The sequence below is a fragment of the Podarcis raffonei genome, chromosome 9 (assembly GCF_027172205.1).
Source record: "Podarcis raffonei isolate rPodRaf1 chromosome 9, rPodRaf1.pri, whole genome shotgun sequence".
Classification (NCBI taxonomy): domain Eukaryota; kingdom Metazoa; phylum Chordata; class Lepidosauria; order Squamata; family Lacertidae; genus Podarcis; species Podarcis raffonei.
In genome coordinates, this window is record NC_070610.1 from 12278238 (window position 1) to 12298528 (window position 20291).

The 20291-nt window shown below is 45.4% G+C and overlaps 1 protein-coding gene across 3 annotated transcripts in view; it reads right to left on the reverse strand.

The window, feature by feature from the left end:
- Window positions 1–20291, reverse strand: part of PPARGC1A (PPARG coactivator 1 alpha) — a 630855-nt gene that overhangs the window by 32911 nt on the left and 577653 nt on the right. For all 3 annotated transcript variants that reach the window (XM_053403885.1, XM_053403886.1, XM_053403887.1), the window contains 2 exons: window positions 5766–5960; window positions 597–722 (listed from right to left, as the gene is read on the reverse strand). In XM_053403885.1, the coding sequence (XP_053259860.1) occupies window positions 597–722; window positions 5766–5960 (321 nt within the window). The remainder of the gene's footprint in view (window positions 1–596; window positions 723–5765; window positions 5961–20291) is intronic.

The window sequence follows — 20291 nt, forward strand, 5'->3', positions numbered from 1 at the left end:
CACATCAGCCCATCAGTAATATTTTAATGGCACTGTCTACAATTCTGTGGATGGGGAAAGAAGAGAAGCCTTTAAAAATGTGTTAATGCTGCCAAGAAGGGGAAGGCATAACATGAATTATTCAGAATGAAAAAAATGAACAGAAGCAGCTTCTCTTTATGATATCCCCTCACCCCCACATATGAACAAAACCCCACCGCTTCTGCCCCAACCCCACAATTTGAGATAAGATACCAGGCTATTGGTGCAGTTACTGGGTTGAAAATTCAGTTCTTGTGTAGAAGGAGTAGATGCACATCTCTCCTTTTCCCTCTCCACAGATAATAACAAGATGTTCTGTGTTGAGGTCTGCATGTGCAATGGCCCAGTTTTACGATTCTTTGCTGTCACACATATAAGGATGCGTGTGATCATGGAAACTGGGCCATTGTGTATATGGACCTCTGCACAGAGTGCCTGCATTCAACATTGCTTGCAGAATCAGGTGAAACTTTGAGACATATCCCACTCCTTGTGCACTGGCCGGGTAAATGTCTGAGCCCTAGTGGGGGAAAAGGAAACTATTTAAAACCATCTTGATATGTATTGCACTGTACCTTAACCACCACAGGGCTTGTTCTGATCCTGTGATTGCCATGGTTTGCATGGTTGTGTGTGCTGAGGCCACTGCATTCATTGTAATTTAGCTGGGTGTTAGCTGGCGCCAACAAGAGTTTCTTAAGCTGCAAGGATAACAAGGGGAAAGGTTTGGGGTGGGTGCGGAAGGGGGAAGGTTGGGAAGAAAAAGAAATAAGGTTATGCATCTCCGTTCCTCAGGTTTTATCTGAATTTATGAGTCTCAGGTCCAGTTCAGACAAATATCAACATGTATAGAGGCTATGCAAGATGGAAAAGTAGGACTTTGAACAATAGGCCTTGCCCCACGGCTGCTGAAAGTCCACACATGGAAGCAATATTTGCACAGGGCCTCCATGGGTGGCAAAACCATAAACCCATTCATGCCAGTAAAATCTGGGAAATGGTTTAAGCCTATAAACGCCGGACTATTCCTGTCTATGCCTAACGCATTCTGCTTCATACATGAATGTCCTGCAAGCCTAGCGTCTAGAAATGCACACTGAGAACACAAAATACTTAATAAACAAACAAAAAACCCACCAATAACCCCCCTCCCTAATCAGCCAAGGGCCTGGCTAGAGAGAAATGCTTTCACCTGGTGCCTAAAGATGTGTACTGAAGGCACCAGAAAACCCTCCCTGGGGAACCATCGCAGAAAAGACCTATTCTTGTGTTGTCACCCTCCAGACCTATCATGCAGGAGGCATACGAAGAAGGGCCTCAGCTGATGACTGCAGGGTCTGGGTCCATTCATATGAGGAGAGGTGGTTCTGGAGGCATTGCGGTCCTAAAAAATCTTAGCTCCTGCATACTCCTACTTGTGCACTGTAGTGCAACCAGAAGTGCAGAAAGCATCACTGGCATGGCCAATGTTCCAGGCCATCCCCTGCAATCAAGGCAGAAGTCAGTCATGCCAACTGCACAGTACACACTGGATGTAGTTGGCTAAGTGGACTGACAGGGTCCAAGCACGGGCAGAAGTACCCTGACTTGATATATTGTGAGGATCATATGAGAAGTTGCATAGCTCAGTTGGTTAGAGCCAGACACTGAGGTCCAGTGCCGAGGGCCTTCTGGCAGTCCCTCACTGCGAGAAGACAAGTTAAAGGGAACCAGGCATAGGGCCTTCTCAGTAGTGGCACCCGCCCTGAGGAACGCCCTCCCACCAGATGTCAAAGAGAAAAACAACTACCAGACTTTTAGAAGACATCTGAAGGAGGCCATGTTTAGGGAAGCTCTTAATGTTTAATAGACTTTCAACTCTACAATTCTTTGATTCTATGATTCAAAATTGCCAACCTAACCCCTCAAAACTGGAGTTGTGTCACCAGTTGTTTCATGAGCTTTTTAAGGGGAAGGGCACTTCAACTCTGACCCTGAACCTTTACCAGGATTGTCAAGCATAATGAGCGACACAAGAGTTCCGCATTAGTTCCTAAATGCAAGGAATTCTGTGCTTCTAGCCTTAGATACCACGGAACGCGAAAGATAAAACGCCTGCTTCCCAGAGTTGTCAAAAAGACGAGCAACGTAAGACTTACAAAACCATTTTACACACTAAAATGTGATATATTAGTACTTATCCCTAGGCCAAAAATGATGGTTGTTTTTTGTTTTTTGAAAAGGTATACTGTATTACATTCACGATTTAACAAACAACAGCCAAGGTGGGGGCTGTTTTACCTGGGGAACAACACAACCAATTTCAAATGCAGATTGTGCCCAAGGGCATAGGTAAAGACTTTCAGATTCATAAGAGTCATGACTGTATGTATGACCGTATGTTGCCATATACACATAGGAACATAACTACGTACTTTATTTCATATGCATCCGCATAGGGATGCACATTCTCCCCTTCATCACAACCTGTTTGGCTGGATCCAGGCAACGCAGAGAAGTATGAAGCGAAGGAAAATATAGGAAGCAGAGACAGGAAAGGAGATTCCAGCTCTCCACAATGTCTTCCTTCCATGTGAGAAATTCACTTGAGCCAAGCAAACCAGGAGTCAGCAGTAAACACCTATCAGCATCCACAACCATCTTGAGCCCTTGAAATTCAAGTCAAACTTTTAAAAAAAGCTTTATATGACTGCTCTGACACATAAACAAGGCTGCAGAAGATCAGTCATAAGCATGACTGCCAGCCACTTGCTTTGGCAGTGAGAGATTTTACTTTCTTGGGCTCCATGATCACTGCAGATGGTGACAGTAGCCACGGAATTAAAAGACGCCTGCTTCTTGGGAGAAAAGCAATGACAAACCTAGACAGCACCTTAAAAAGCAGAGACATCACCTTGCCAACAAAGGTCCTTATAGTTAAAGCTATGGTTTTCCCAGTAGTGATGTATGGAACTGAGAGCTGGACCATAAAGAAGGCTGATCGTCGAAGAATTGACGCTTTTGAATTATGGTGTTGGAGGAGACTCTTGAGAGTCCCATGGACTGCAAGAAGATCAAACCTATCCATTCTTCAGGAAATCAGCCCTGAGCGCTCACTGGAAGGACAGATCCTGAAGCTGAGACTCCAATCCTTTGGCCACCTCATGAGAAGAGAAGACTCCCTGGAAAAGACCCTGATGTGGGGAAAGATGGAGGGCAGAAGGAGAAGGGGACGACAGAGGACGAGATGGTTGGACAGCATTCTCGAAGCTACCAGCATGAGTTTGACTAAACTGCGGGAAGCAGTGGAAGACGGAAGTGCCTGGCGTGCTCTAGTCCATGGGGTCACGAAGAGTCAAACATGACTAAACAACAACAATGGCAAGCTCAAGGACCCATGCACAGAATGGTGCTCAGGGGCCAATAAAATCTAGCCAGCCCTGGAGCCAAGCCCTCTTTGCAATACACCTTTCAAAGGTGGTGCACCTTAACATGGACCACAGATGGAGAAAGAGACGTCAAATGTAAAGTGATTTGACTGAAGATTGAAGTGATTGTTTTTTGCATGGTTCCGACATCTTCTCTTCCGACAAAGTGGGATTCACTTGTCAAAAGACAACTTTTGCCTACAGTAGAGGAAAGTCTATAGCATAGGGATACAAATGTACAATATGAAGGACAATGCTACATCTCAAAGTAAACAAGGCCTGACAATTGGGCTAGTTTTTTTCCGCCAGGCAGAGTGAATACAAATCTTCTTGGTAGCCGATAAAATCATTCAGGAAATGTACATTGCAAGTCATCTTGATAGTCAAAACTATAAGATGCTGAACTTCTCGATTCCATTATGACCAAAAGATAAAAGAGTCCTCTGGCAGCAGAATTGGTTTTTGTAAAGTTAGGGGCTGGTGTTTTTTGAAAATCTTAGCAGTCACTTTTGTGGTGACAGATCTGGCAACAATGGATATTTGCTGTTAATGAGGGTACTATTCTCTCAAGATAAAGCAAACTGTAGGGTTTGTCCTGACACATTTCTTGAGGGCCCCTTAGCACATCTGAAAAGGAGCATGACACTGGGCTCTGTGCACACACACACACACACACACACACACAAACGACTCTTGGACTTTTTTCTCCATTTTCTACCACCATCTCCTCTCACTTCTCCTTCAAACCCTTGCTTCTGTAACAGAATACTGATCTGGAATTATGATACTGCTGCCATGGGCTCTTCACACATTACATCTTTTAGCTGCACATCTAACTTGTGTCTAAAAATGCAAAGCATAAACACTGTCGTGGTTTCCCTCAAAGACTTTAGAGAACTGTAGGTGGACAACAGTGTTAAACACTATAAACCCCAGGCACCCTAACAGAGATGTAGCTTATTTATTACAAATATTTCACATAGAGGGGAAAGAGGGAACAAAAACTGAACCTGTTTAAAGTTGGTAGCGTAGCTGTGGCCTTAGAAATTTGGAGGCATTTTACTGAGTATCAGCAAATCTTTTCAGTTCACTGAGCAAGAGGCTGGCCATTTGATAGGGGCCTAGTCTTAGGGACGCGGGTGGCACTGTGGGTAAAACCTCAGCGCTTAGGACTTGCCGATCGTCAGGTCGGCGGTTCGAATCCCCACGGCGGGGTGTGCTCCCGTCGTTCGGTCCCAGTGCCTGCCAACCTAGCAGTTCGAAAGCACCCCCGGGTGCAAGTAGATAAATAGGGACCGCTTACTAGCGGGAAGGTAAACGCCGTTTCCGTGTGCTGCGCTGGCTCGCCAGATGCAGCTTGTCACGCTGGCCATGTGACCCGGAAGAGTCTGCGGACAGTGCTGGCCCCTGGCCTCTTAAGTGAGATGGGCGCACAGCCCTAGAGTCTGTCAAGACTGGCCCGTACGGGCAGGGGTACCTTTAGTCTGCGGCTAGTTTTATAGGAGGCCCATTCTGAGGAGCCACCACTTCATCATCTTTCTGGCTTGGCAAACACAGAGCCAACTCTTATCCCTCAGATTTGGCACAGGCGTTTTCAGTTGCCGATTCCCATATGAAAATAATTCTCTTCCTTTCACCCACTTACTAACACAATCCAAGGAGTTGTTAACAGATGTGAGCCAAATGTGAATCCAGCCTTTATCAATAAGCTATCTTGGTAACCTATCCATCCTTAAGGAAATCAGCCCTGAGTGCTCACTGGAAGGACAGATCGTGAAGCTGAGGCTCCAGTACTTTGGCCACCTCATGAGAAGAGAAGACTCCCTGGAAAAGACCCTGATGTTGGGAAAGCTGGAGGGCACAAGGAGAAGGGGACGACAGAGGACGAGATGGTTGGATAGTGTTCTCGAAGCTACCAGCATGAGTTTGACCAAACTGCGGGAGGCAGTGGAAGACAGGAGTGCCTGGTGTGCTCTGGTCCATGGGGTCACGAAGAGTCGGACATGACTAAACGACTAAACAACAACAACATCTTGGTAACACATTATTAAAAGTGAAACTTGTACACATATATTGGAGATCTCCTAATGAGAAAACACATATTCAAAGCATTCCCTTTCTGAATTAGCAAGAGTGTGCATTATTGGAAGAAAAACATTCAGGCAATACCATCGTTTCACCAACAAACAAGTTTACCCTGGGCTTCCTGTCTGAAATGCCCAAGTGCAATTAAGCTTTCTTTGGGTTTTCAGTCTAAAAACGAAAAGACCAAACCTTACTGTGGCTACATCATACCCATGCAGTGGACAGTTAAACACTAGGAAGTTAGATTCTTACTAGAGACGGCTCTTCTGCCTCCAGAGGTGGAGGGGTGCCGTCGGGCATCGGCGAAGGGCTGGCATCGTTTTCGTTGGTCACATCTCCATCCGTCAGTGCATCAAATGAAGGCAGTCCATCCTCATCCACAGGGATGCTGTCCAATGTCTCCGTGAGAACTGCTAGCAAATTTGCCTCATTCTCTTCATCTATCTTCTGCAAAAGCAGGAAAACAGGGGAGGAAAAAAAGGTGAGTCAGGAAGGGAGTTGTAGCACTTACATTGCCATATAACACGTGATCTGGCCCAATTAATTTTTGAGGGCGCAAAATTCTAACTAACTACAGTAGTACCTCGGGTTACAGATGCTTCAGCTAAAATGGTACCTCAGGTTAAGAACAGTTTCAGGTTAATAACGGACCTGCAGAACAAATTAAGTTCTTAACCCAAGGTACCACTGTACCATACTTTTCTGCGTGTAACACGCCCCAGTGTATAAGACGCCCCCTATTTTGGGGGACTCCAAATTTATAAAAAGGGGGGGAGATTGCCCAGAGTTGTTGAGCTTTTGGGAGGGAGGTTGTTGAGCTATTTTGGGGGGGAACTGCCGAAAACCACTAACCCACTGCTTCTCACATGCGTTGCAAAAGCCACCTATCTCTGTCCCCTCGCCAGCAGAAGCCGCCAATTGCCCACCCATTTGCAGCAGCAGCCAATCAATAACAGCCCTTGCTGCAGCCACCAATAACACGGCCTATAACTGCTGACAATCTCTGGCTCGCAGAAGGAACCAATCCCATGTCCCCCCTATGCACTATCCACGTACAGTGGTACCTCAGGTTACGAACTTAATTCGTTCCAGAGGTCCATTCTCAACCTGAGGTACCACTTTAGCTAATGGGGCCTCCCGCTGCCACTGCGCCGCCGGCGCACCATTTCTGTTCTCATCCTGAGGTATAGTTTTTAACCCGAGGTACTACTTCCGGGTTAGCGGAGTTTGCAACCCGAAGTGTTTGTAACCCAAGGTGTTTGTAACCCGAGGTACCACTGCATAAGACGACCCCCAATTTTAGACATAATTTTTGAATACAAAATCCTCGTCTTATACACAGAAAAGTACGGTAACTCAGTTTGAATTTCAGGGTAGCACACACCTTTTGCAACAGTTGCTCCACATTGTGCTTTGCAATGTTTCTTCATCCCTTTCCCTATTCTTAATCCAACAGGAATATATTTAGCTCAGTCAACACCCATGTGTCCTATGAACTACACCCAAGATGTTGCTGCAACAACTAAGTGATCTAACAAAACCACAAGGATAATGAAGCAAGACAGCTAATGAGGAGAGCTGCATAAGGAAGAATGTCAAACACCTCTTTGGTTCTCCAGATGCCTTCTCCCAGTACCAGAAATGGGAAACTTCTCATTTATATGCATTTCGAAGAAAAGCAATCAATGCTCTTATTATTAATGGAAAACTCCTGGTTTCTTTTTTAAATAAATGTATTCTGCAGGTTGCCTTTGAAGTTGTCCTTTCCTGTTATGTAGTTTGAGTGCTCAATACAACTACTGTATGCATTTATCTAATTCAGGCTGCAATTATAAAAAGTAGATTAATTCCTAATCAGATGTGGCTGCAACGTTAATTTGTACTAGATATCTTATTTCAGTACCAGGGACTTGTTTGTGTCAAATCAAATATATTTAATATCCTTGCATTTCTCAATGCAACACGTTCTAATTATCATCCGTATATTTCGAAGGCAGGGGAAAAAAATAAAAGCACTTATTATATTTTAGAGATTTGTCGCAGCAATTATTAATGACTTAGGGCTTGAGGAAACTCCCTGTGGAGCCCATGCAAAGACTTTGCTGGCAGCCAACTACAATTTTCAGCAAGAGAAAGAAAAGGGAAACAGACTAGATATTCTCCACAGATGTCACACTTAAGTAGTTTAATACCACCCAGGAACGGGCAAAAGGGTAGTACCTGAATCACAGTGCAAACCTCAAAATAAAGGCTTTTCTCCATAGAGATTAGCTTAGATTGATCTTAACTGAATTAACTCCTGTTCAGTTAAATCTTCCTTTTGGCAACAGAGCAGTTCAGGAAACAATTACACATGCATACAATTATAATGTTTGATCGTTTTATTATTTCAAGACAAAATACAGCCCTATTTCCATCACCCGAGTGTGCAGAATAAATGGGTGTCCCGCCGACATGTGCTGGATGCAACACTTAATTGATTTAAGCGCACCTAAGATCCAGTGCAGGGACACAGGTGGCGCTGTGGGTAAAAGCCTCAGCGCCTAGGGCTTGCCGATCGAAAGGTCGGCGGTTCGAATCCCTGCGGCGGGGTGCGCTCCCGCTGCTCGGTCCCAGCACCTGCCAACCTAGCAGTTCAAAAGCACCCCTGGGTGCAAGTAGATAAATAGGGACCGCTTACCAGCGGGAAGGTAAACGGCGTTTCCGTGTGCAGCTCTGGCTTGCCAGAGCAACGATGTCACGCTGGCCACGTGACCCGGAAGTGTCTCCGGACAGCGCTGGCCCCCGGCCTCTTGAGTGAGATGGGCGCACAACCCCAGAGTCTGTCAAGACTGGCCCGTACGGGCAGGGGTACCTTTACCTTTACCTTTAAGATCCAGTGCATGTTGGGTCTGATCACATAAAAACTTCAGCCCTGGACGTTTTGTTCTTTATTAGGGATGAATAAAGGTTCAACAAATAAAACAGCATATACTTCTTTGAAGAGGTTTCAATAAACCACCCTAAGATCTGTTGATGAAGGCTGTTTCTTAATTTTAACAATAATAATAGCAATAATAATAATAATAATAATACACTCAATAAACTTGAATTTTCCCCATTCTCTCCTTGCTTTCAAGGCCATGGGGACTACATCAGAAAACCAGGACTAAATTGTTAACAAAGTTTGATAAGTAGCAAGAAGTAAGAGACTTCCTCCACCATCCCGATTCACACATTGCCTGGACTAGACGCACTGGACTGTGCATATGTGGTATGTGTCATATGTCAGTGGTATGTGACTCTGCTAATTCAGCAAACAGTTATATTTTCCATGATGTCTAAATGGGGCTTACAATCATATTGGTTCCCTAAGACCCATTCTGGCTTCACTGGGCCAAGGCCTCCACAGTTGTATCCACTCTGGCCAAGGGCCATTTATGGGATTCTGCCAGGGCCCCCAAACTCTAGCATTGTATTGTATATGCAAGGCAAGTGATACTCAACCCCTTGGGGGTTCCAAGTAGGCACAATAATTTAGCATAAAGATGAAATATGAAGCAAATGTTGAGGTTCCTCCTCAAGTAAAAAAACAACAACATGCAGGATTTCAAGGAAAGTCGAGAGAGTTTTGTTAAGAGCCTAATGAAATGACCCAGTGGGAAGTTTCCACACATCATTAAGTTGCCATCAGATGAAACGGTCCCGCCTCGTCCAGAAACATTTGTGGAATTTAAAAGGAAGCACAAACCTCTCTTGGAAGGCTCTGCACATAAACAAGGAATTAGAAGAGTCAAATAGGTAGAAGCCTTTACAAACAATTTGTATGCCTAATTCTATCTGGGATGGTGATCACAGGACCAGCCCAAGACATTTTGGCCCCGGAGGCAAACCACAAAATGGCACCCACCGCCACCAGGGAAGAAGGGATGGGGAAAGATTGACATCAGGAACAAGGCGGGAGGAAAGTTCGATATCGGAATCTGCTGCCCCTGTGGATCCTGCTGCCAGAGGCAGTCACCTCACTTTACCTCATGAGTGGGCCGGCCCTGGGTGGTCAATATATCCAGCTCCCCTAAAGGAGAGAACCATAGCCAAGAGCTACAACCTAAAGAACTATAGTGGTAACTCAGGTTAAGTACTTAATTCGTTCCAGAGGTCCGTTCTTAACCTGAAACTGTTCTTAACCTGAAGCACCACTTTAGCTAATGGGGCCTCCTGCTGCCGCCGCGCCGCCGGAGCACGATTTCTGTTCTCATCCTGAAGCAAAGTTCTTAACCTGAAGCACTATTTCTGGGTTAGCGGAGTCTGTAACCTGAAGCATATGTAACCTGAAGCGTATGTAACCAGAGGTACCACTGTATGGGAGTCCTTCATGCCACTCATTCTACAAGCAGAATCTCTTTGGTATTTAACTGGAGTGGATGCAGCCTCCACAACAGAACTTTTTCTTTAAAAAAATCCTTTCCAGGTCAGCATTCTTTCTTTGATAATACGGACCCTTCCAGAAGCTCCAGCATTTGCTGTTCCAGCACTTGGCATCTGCGCTTTCAAACAGACACTGAAGCGCCCCGACAATTCAAAGTCGGAATGTGGAGTGGACACTGGCCCTCATCATAGCAATTTCCATTAGTTTTTGTACAAGTTTCAAACAATCAAACACCCCTCAGAGGAAAGCAAATGATGTGACAAAGAGGACTCTGTTAAAACAATTAATGTCACTTTCCATTATTGCTCCAGTCCCAATTTACAGAGCAAATAAATCAAAGTCACCACGGACGGTGGTACGCTACCAAGCCAACACATGTCTGTTCACAAATGACGTCGGGAGATAACCTTTGCGAAGCTCCGCCATGTTGCTGGCTCCGAAACACTGTTTTATACGGAAACATTTTTATTAGTTCACATAGCCAAAGCGGCGCTGAGAAAAGGTAGTAAGGAGGAAAGGGTTTTATTTTGCTCTCCTTCTCCCTGAGCAATAGGAAGTTGCGGGGCAAGCCTTTTACAGGGTCCATTCATTCTCTTGAGAAATGAGTGTACTGATAGTCTTTGAAAAGGGTGTATTTACTAGTACAGTGGTACCTCAGGTTACATACGCTTCAGGTTGCAGACTCCTCTAACCCAGAAATAGTGCTTCGGGTTAAGAACTTTGCTTCAGGATGAGAACAGAAATCGTGCTCCGGAGGCGCGGCGGCAGCGGGAGGCCCCATTAGCTAAAGTGGTGCTTCAGGTTAAGAACAGTTTCAGGTTAAGAACAGACCTCCGAAACGAATTAAATACTTAACCCGAGGTACCACTGTATAGAAATAAAAGTGGGAAGGGGCGTTAAATAGCCATAGTGCCACCAGCATGAATGAGGAACTGCAGGGCTCATGCCTCCTTGCCCTGTGGAACAGCCTCCCACCAGATGTCATGGAAATAAACAACTACAGTGGTATCTCGGGTTACATACGCTTCAGGTTACACACTCCACTAACCCAGAAATAGTGCTTCGGGTTAAGAACTTTGCTTCAGGATGAGAACAGAAATTGTGCTCAGGCGGCGTGGCGGCAGCAGGAGGCCCCCTTAGCTAAAGTGGTGCTGCAGGTTAAGAACAGTTTCAGGTTAAGAACAGACCTCCGGAACGAATTAAGTACTTAACCCGAGGTACCACTGTATCTGACTTTTAGAAGACATCTGAAGGCAGCCCTGTTTAGATAAGTTTTTAATGTCTGAAGTTTGATTGTGTTTTTAAGATTCTGTTGGGAGTTGGCCAGAGTGGTTGGGGAGACCCGGTGTAAGTAATAAATTATCATCATTATTATTATCTACTCCGTAGTGTCCTCACTCATACAATTAGGATGGGGGGAGGGGGGAGAGAGCTTCCACATTCTAGCCAGTGGAAGGCTTTCTTGTTGTGTGTAGAACTCTCTGCCTTGAGGAACTTACAATCTATTATTAGGCACAGAGGAGAAAACAGAGGAAGGAGAGGGAGACACGGAGAGAGAATGCATTTGTTGCTTGGTTACAGTAGCATATAGAGCTTGGAAACTAAGGGATTGCACCAAGGAATTTGTGGGGAAAGGGAATTTTGAAGCTGGATCTGCTGTATCAGGTGGGCTGGCCTACCCCAGGTTTAAGGGGTCCACAGGCGGAATGCCAGACTTGCTCAACTGGCTAAAAGGAGTTGTCTTTAAAACCATATCAGTTCTTGTCCCGTGCACCATCACTTTTGCTCAACCCATTCCAACAGCAAATCAGTTTTCCTCCAGCTACTATCCAAGCTGCTGGAGTATGTCACCAAATTCTAGTACAGTGGTACCTTAGGTTACAGACGCTTCAGCTTACAGGTGCTTCAGGTTACAGACTCTGCTAACCCAGAAATAGTACCTCGGGTTAAGAACTTTGCTTCAGGATGAGAACAGAAATCGGCACAGCAGCAGTGAGAGGCCCACTGAAGTGGTGCTTCAGGTTAAGAACAGTTTCAGGTTAAGAACGGACCTCTGGAACGAATTAAGTTCTTAACCTGAGGTACCACTGTAGCTAGTACCAACAGCACATCAAAGACCATAATTTCAGCTAGCAAAAGTCTACAGAAACTCAGAGAAGGTCATTTTGCATAACCAAAAAGTGTGATTGCAATTATTATTATAACAGATCCATCTCCGCGTAATGTTCATTAAAGTGTCGACTCCCTGCTTTGTGCTCGTGGTGTGAGCTGTGGTGTTGACAGCGCAGGGAGAAAGCTTTGCCGCAGCCAAAAGCTGTAAATTTCACTATTCCAGCATTGCTGCTTATGAGGCTCATCTTCCACATGGGACATTCCAGCAATTATATGAGGTAGCCTCATCCTGATGAGGACTGAACAGTTCCAGACAGGTGCTGAGCAGGAGGATCAATGAGCGAGAGTGCTGCACTCAGCACCCCGCTGAAACAATCCCATAAATAGTCTGGATGGCACTGTGAAAGCGCACCATATAGAGATTTCCTGAATACTTGAGCAGAAAACAACAAGAACTTTCCAAGCAGTGTTTTTATGCCAAAATGAATTTGTCCATATTTTTAACAGTAAAAAATTACATTAATTAGTATTTAAAATCTCAAGTTTTCCCCACATTGATTCACAACACAAGTCGTGCAGCAGTCTCACACCTAGTGTTGTCTAGTATGAAAAATACAGGCAAGGCACGTTATTCATTGAAGTAAAACTTATTATTACAGCTAATAGTTATCATCTTGGATAATAATTAACCAAAAAGAACCTCAATCTGGCACCAGATGAAGAAATTTTATTTTTTAGAACTTAGACTCTTTTTGAAGTAGAACATATAGCTCCTGTTCATGAAGAGGACTCTTTTTTTGTCAAGTTCCCTGAGCATTTTTTGGTTCAGCTTATTCTCTATCCAGTGCCAGCTCAAAGTTTACTTCCCCTTCTGTTTTCATGGCCATTTTTCAATGCTACCTGCCTTTCCCGTTTTCTATGTAAGAGAACAAACCCCCAAACAAAATTGTTTTAAAATACTATACAACCACACTATGCTTAAATTCTTTCCATGAATCCCACCCAATTAGAAATCCCATACTGTTCTTTGGCACTGTCAGAACATCTGACCCAAAACACTAAAGTAAACTGAATATTTTGTGACAAGATCTATGCAGAACTCAAACCGAAGGTAGCATTTCAGCGAGAAAGGGTGTTTATGTAAGAAATAGGTTAGAAAGGAACAGTTTCACCCAATTATCTTCCTCTGACATCATCACAAAATACTGACAATACCTTATGGATATGGGAATCACTTTCAGAAGCATACGCTACAGATAGTGCTTATGGCTGCATTCTTGGTCAGTTAAGTACAAAGGTGCCTCTCTAAATTCATTGCATCAATAACCTTAGTCAGATATTACTTTTGAAGCATTAATTAGCATGTGAGGAGGCAGCAGCAAGAACAAGCATGCTAGCTCTGCCCATACCACTGTTCCCACTACAGTCCAGCTTATGGGAAGGGACGGTCGGCTTCCATGGAGACTCCTTTCACATTTTAGAACGCTGCATAATCAGGGTTCCAAAAAGCATGGAAACAGCCACAGATACAAAAGGCTCCCTGCTGCAATCACCTTCCGCAAGGCAAACCATGGCTTTTTGTGAACAAGCAAATGCTTGGGCTCATAGAGCAGAGATCACAGTCACTTTGTTCCTCCCCCATCATTTTGCTGCTGCTCTGAGAAGCTGTAAGTTCTGCTTAGTGTTTTCATCCAAACCCGGGGCTGTAGTTTAGCCTCCTTCAGACAAACCAGTAACTCCCTTAGGCTGTAACTCCTACAGCCATGTTGGTGCAAAACTCCTACAGCCATGTTGGCACATTGGACTACTGCAACACGCTCTGCGTGGGGCTACCTTTGAAGGTGACCCGGAAACTGCAATTAATCCAGAATGCGGCAGCTAGACTGGTGACTGGGAGCGGCTGCTGAGACCACATAACACCGGTCCTGAGAGATCTGCATTGGCTCCCAGTACGTTTCCGAGCACAATTCAAAGTGTTGGTGCTGACCTTTAAAGCCCTAAACGGCCTCAGCCCAGTATACCTGAAGGAGCGTCTCCACCCCCATTGTTCAACCCGGACACTGAGATCTAGCACCGAGGGCCTTCTGGTGGTTCCCTCATTGCGAGAAGTGAGGTTACAGGGAACCAGACAGAGGGACTTCTCGGTAGTGGTGCCCGCCCTGTGGAACGCCCTCCCTTCAGATGTGAAGGAAATAAGCAGCTATCCTATCTTTAAAAGACATCTGAAGGCAGCCCTGTTCAGGGAAGTTTTTAATATTTAACGCTGTACTGTTTTTAACACTTGATTGGGAGCCACCCAGAGTGGCTGGGGAAACTCAGCCAGATAAATAAATTATTATTATTATTATTATTATTATTATTATTATTATTATTATTAATGTATTGCTATGCTTTTTTTCCCTTTGGACCACATCAGTCTTGTGGTCTGGGCAGCCCCTCCATATACACTGCCCAGGTTTGTGTCTCAGGGAGGTCCAGTGGCGTAGCGTGGGTTGTCAGCACCCGGGGCAAGGCAAGTAATTTGCGCCCCCTAACCCGTGGATTTTAGCACTGGAGTGCGAGCGCGCCCCCCCCAGATGTTGCGGCCGGTGCGGCCGGCCCCCCCTGCACCCCCCACGCTACGCCACTGGGGCTGGGGGCGAGCGAAGGAGCCAAGGACCCCCCCCCAAAGGCTCAGCAGGAATTTATTAAATTTATTATTTGCTGAGCCCCCGCGGGCCGAGGCAGCCGAAGCCCCCTCCTCTCCTTGGGCTGTAGGTGGAGCCCGCGCTCCGAGGCGCTCCAGATCCGGGCTTGGCGAGCGCCTCTCCTCCTCCCGCCGCCGGGTCCGGGGGCTTCCAGCCGAGCTCCGTCCTCGCCCCCCCCCCCCCGCTGAGACTTGCGCTCAGAGCCGGAGCCAGCGGGGCCCCCTTCCGCCGGGAGACCCTCGCCAGCCCGCCCTCTCGGAGGGTTTTGGAGAGGGCAGGGCGCGTCGAGGCCCCTCGGAGCTCTCCTCCCTTCCAGTCGGCAGAAGCAGCTGCTCCTCCTGCGAGCAGTGAGTGGAGCGCAGCGGCGGCGGGGGATGCGCGCGCGCTAGGGCGCAAGGCTGGCGGTGGCGGCGGGGAGCCCGGCGGAGGAAGGAACTTGTCCCTTCCCTCTGGACTCGCGCCCCCCCAGATGTTGCGCCCGGTGCGGCCGGCTCCCCTGGCACCCCCCACGCTACGCCACTGGGGAGGTCAATAATGCAATGGTTTGACTTTGTACCTGGAAGTGCTCTCCATAGTCTCTTGAGACAGTTGGATGCCAGCAACAAAAAGACAAACCACAAGCTATAACCAAAGGCCAGCTAGGTCTTTGTCTAAAATGATCTGAAACTCATCCTAAGTAAATTTTCACAAAATACCCTCCACCCTCCTCAAGCTGATGCATTGTTTCAGCATAAATTTAAGCTTTTCTGGCATCAACACATTTCCAAAAGTCTACTAAAAGTTGAGGGGGGATACCCTTGCATGTTTTCTTGCTTCTAATGAGCTGTTGCAGTTCAGAAGTTTCCATTCTGAGCTGACAATTAAGTTTCTAATAAATGGAGGAGCTACTAATTGACTTATTTGTCTCACAAATACACTACCTTGCTAGCAACCTGTAGCGACACATTTTACATCCTTTGACCAGAAATCATTCACAGTTCTTGCAAGCTGCTAAATGATTAGATTTCAGTTGTGTAAACTGCCTATCTTCCCTCTCGTTGGCGCCAAGGCTTTGATTTTGAACGCAGAGAACGAAAAGGAGAGAATGAGCTATCAGACTCTTGACTGCGCTAACAGAACCAGAAGGATAAGATACTGGTGCAATTGTTGTGGTCCCTATTATATATATGTGTATGTAATTGAAACCACAGAAATGCAGTCTATTTGATTCAGAACCAAAAGGTCACTCAACTCAATTTATAGTTGACGCTGAGCACAATATTGAAAAACACCTGAAAGCAAACGATCTTATCAGCAGTTTGGGCCTCAACGTTTACTGACTACATGAGATAATATGCTGATTACTAAATAAATGCATTAACTGTGTTTTGCACACGAGGGATATTTAAATGTGTCCAGAACTTGATGGTGGCAAATTCATTGCCAGCTATCTTAACATTAGCATATTAAGTGCATTTTTATAATGCCAAGCAACATGGTGGATTCCCCTTCCAGTCTCTGCAAAATCAATCCTCATCACGCAACACAAATCAGGCCAACACCTTACACTGGGCCGGACTTATGAATAGGGATGTTCCCAGCACATTGTCCATGTGCAAAGTGAGCAGAAAAAGTAGGAACCTGGATTAAGCTCCTTCTGTGAAGTGGGCATGAGAACACATTCAACATATACCATACTGCAGCAAACAATTGCCACCTCAGGGTCAAGCTAAACATGATGGTAAAATGAAAGTTTATTGCAGACCCACTGTGGTCTTGATCTCTCTCTCTTTGTGTGTAAATCAAGACCACAGTGGATTAATGTCTTCCTCTCCCCAGTGGCATAGCGTGGGTTGCCGGCACATCACAAGGGGGGTGAGTGGGAGGGAAACGGGCAGAGTATGCATGCACATTCAATGGCCTAATGGCACCTGCGCCACCCAGGAGATTGCAACCTCAGAGATAAGAAAAGAAGAGTCATTTCATTGGAGAGATCATTTCCTGGTTTGCATGGAGAAGCTGTTTTCAATGGAGCCCAGCAACAGAAGCATGGAACTGTATTGAGGCAGCACCGGGAACTGAAATTTTGCACCCCTAACAATGTTGCCCCTGGTGCAACTGCCCCTGTGCCCCCCATGCTATGCCACTGTCTCTCCCCCTTATCATCATCATCATCTGGAGCAGGGGCACCAGCTTTGCATATTTTATTTTATTTTTTGCAGAGGTGGGGGACCCAAACCTTACACACTGCGGCAAGCTACAAAGTAAAATGCCACATCTAGTTTGGCCCTTAGGTTTGGCTGTACAGTGGTACCTCAGGTTACATACGCTTCAGGTTACATACGCTTCAGGTTACAGACTCCGCTAACCCAGAAATAGTGCTTCAGGTTAAGAACTTTGCTTCAGGATGAGAACAGAAACCATGCTCCGGCGGCGCAGCAGCAGTGGGAGGCCCCCATTAGCTAAAGTGGTCTTCAGGTTAAGAACAGTTTCAGGTTAAGTACGGACCTCCGGAACAAATTAAGTTCTGAACCTGAGGTACCACTGTAGTCAGAAGCAAGGATGGCGACTACAGCAAAAAACTATTACTTTGGATACTGTCATTCTGCTGACAAATAATCTTACCTAGAGACACCCTCAGGCCATCACTACAGAACAAGCAGACCTTTAGATTTTTATTGTAAGCAATCTTGTAGGATTGCAAAGCTTGGTGTCTTAGGTGAAAGCAGGATGCTCCCAAAACAAATCTATTCACGATTTTATTTACCCAATTTGGATCACTCTGATCCCAGGGTTGTTTCCAACGTGTTACAAAATGTACAAACTAACCTACCATGTCCACATGACTTAAAAGAAGTTTATTGAGGCCAAATAATTAAAACACAGCAACACATGAAAATAGAAAACTGAGTAAGCGGAAATCACTGATTTACACCGAACGGTTAGGAGAATAAAAATGTTTTCACTTGGCAGTGGAAAACCCTTAGAAATTTTGTTATCTGTGTCTCCTGAATTTTTGTTATCTATGTCTCCTGAAGAAGGAAATTCCACAATTGGGCTGACGGCGCAAGAACACGGAAGGCTCTTTTTTGTAAAGAGCAGGGCAAACCAACTAGAGGGGAAATGACCAAAACACTCACACGGGGTGTAAGATGGTTGCAATGGCAGAAAGCGTTTCAACATATAAGAGGATGCCAGGCCACCTGCACTCTCACCTGCTCTCTGTAATCATCTTTGACTTAAGCTCAAGGAGTCCTGTTACACAGACTCTGCTACCTGAGGAGCGCCATATCTTTGCCCACTTCAGATTCTGATACTCCTGTAGTTGTAAGGAACTCTATGGCTCATCAGTCTTTATCCATCACCACAGCACTTCGGGCTGCCAGTCCATCAGCACTTATGTGCTACACACATACCACTTCACCTACTCAGCTGAAAAGGTGGAACTGTGAAGGTCCATGGAAAAATTGTAGTGGGAAGAAGTAGGAGGGGGCTAGTCTGTCATTTCAAGTCTTCTGACCATACTGCTACCCAATCCCGTAGCTCAACCTAGGTAGCTAAAACCAGGAAATAATCTTTATTATTTAAAAAGAAGCAAATGGTTGGAAATGTATCACTGTTCCAACCTTGGCTTCAAATGAAAAACAGGTGGTAAGTGGAAATAGGGCCTGCTCTGTGGTGGTAAACCCATTACAGGATTATCTCCACAGAAACATCTACTACTCTGTCTTATAGGCAAGTTGAAATGGGTTTATTTCCCCAGGCTTTTAGCGGTTGGTTCTTGTTCTTGGAAAGTGAATTTTACATTCTGAGTCTGATTTTTATTCTTCTTGAGATGGTTCTTGTAAGCTGGGGATGCTCTGCAAAAAGAAGAAAACCAAACCAAGCATTCCAGCCCCATTCTCCTCTGCCACCAAAGCAAAAAGCTTGGTCACTTGGAGCAGTGATATCAACAACCCAAGCTGACCCTTGAGGACATTGCCCAGGCCCAGAAAGGCCTAGCACTCTGTCATCGCCACAAACAAGAAGGGATATGGGCAGCATTCTTCCCCCTTAGTAGAGCCCGGTCCTTCCAAAAATCCATCTGGCTATCAAGTCTCCAAGGCAATCCAATTACACAGTCAGCTTGTGTTGATGCCAGAGGCCTAGCAAAGACTCAACCATTGTTTACCACACCAAGGAATGACTTTAATTACTTAAGATAATCCAAAATGCCTTGTGGAAACATGTTGATATACTTAATTAAGAAATGACTGGAGTCACTCAACGCTCTCAATGAAGACTTGGGCTTTTTAAATCTTTCTATTTCGACTCAGTAATATTTAGCAAAGCTCTCTCTTTTGTGAGGTCAGCCTGTCCTTCCTTTTTTTGCCCCCTTTCCCCCTACAGGTGCTTAGAAAGGTATTGTTTTAGTACACAATTTAACACTCTATCAAGTAAAAAGGGTCAGGATTACAGGTCTGTATATCCCTGGGTCTCTGTTCACTATTCTGTACTGCATTTGCTCTTCTCCAGTCACCTGGGACCAAAACAGTTCACCCGCAGTCCTCAAATAGGTACCATTAAACTCTGGCTCGGTCTGCCCAGGTTAGAGCTCCATGAAACTCAAGAACCTGCAAATATTCAGCTACTCGTAAAAGGTGTTAGAATCGGATGGTATCTCTGCATATTGTGTAGCACCTAGTAAGGATTACTGTGGGAAATGCACTGTGTAGCGCACTGAACACTTTAAATGTGCCAAGTACTATTCTTATTACCCATGCAGATATCAACGCTGCAGGATAGCTTCTTCCTCTCTAGGTTCTGGGGCCTTGCCATATTTCCTTCCTCATAGGCTCGCCAGTGTCATGCCTTGCCCAGCCAGAAGACTAAAATAGAAATGAACTGCACAGATATCACTCTCACATGCCTACAAGTTGCTGAATGCTTGTGGGTTCAGGTATGCCTCAATTTGTGTAGAATATTGAGGGCTATTTCTCCCTCTCTTTTTAAAGGAGGCCATTTCAGTTGCTCTTATTTAACTACATAACAGGCTCAATCACAGAGTGGAGTTCATCTTGTTAGAATTCCTGCGCCATGATTGCAGTCATGGGATTGTTGTCTGTCACATGACGGTATATGTTTTGACTCCACAGAGTGGGAAATGACGGAGACAGGGTGTTTGTGTTACTGTGTTCCATGAAGTGGGACTATTGTCCTTTGTTTTTTCTCTTTGATGTCTGATGCTAGAGAGAGAGGGAGCCATGTTGCAGTGCTCCGTGTGTGTTTAATGTAAATAAAGTAGATTAGCCAAAATGCTGAGTTGCTGAGGTCTGTCACGCAAGCTGCGAAGACTCTGCAGATCCCTAAGTGTGCAGATGTCTGTTGGCATCAGTCGCTGTGATGTTCAGGCAGAAGAAAGCTTTTGAAGCTCCCGAACGATCGACCAGGAGGGAGGGAACATGCCAGTTGGGCATGTGTCTCTACTAAGGTCCTACTCAAGTGTAGGACAAGCTCCTAACACATCTGTGGTCTCCTGCACTTTTGGCCTGTAACCTCACCAACCCTGGGATGCAACTCCCCAAAGTTTTGCTCACTGGGAAATATATCCCT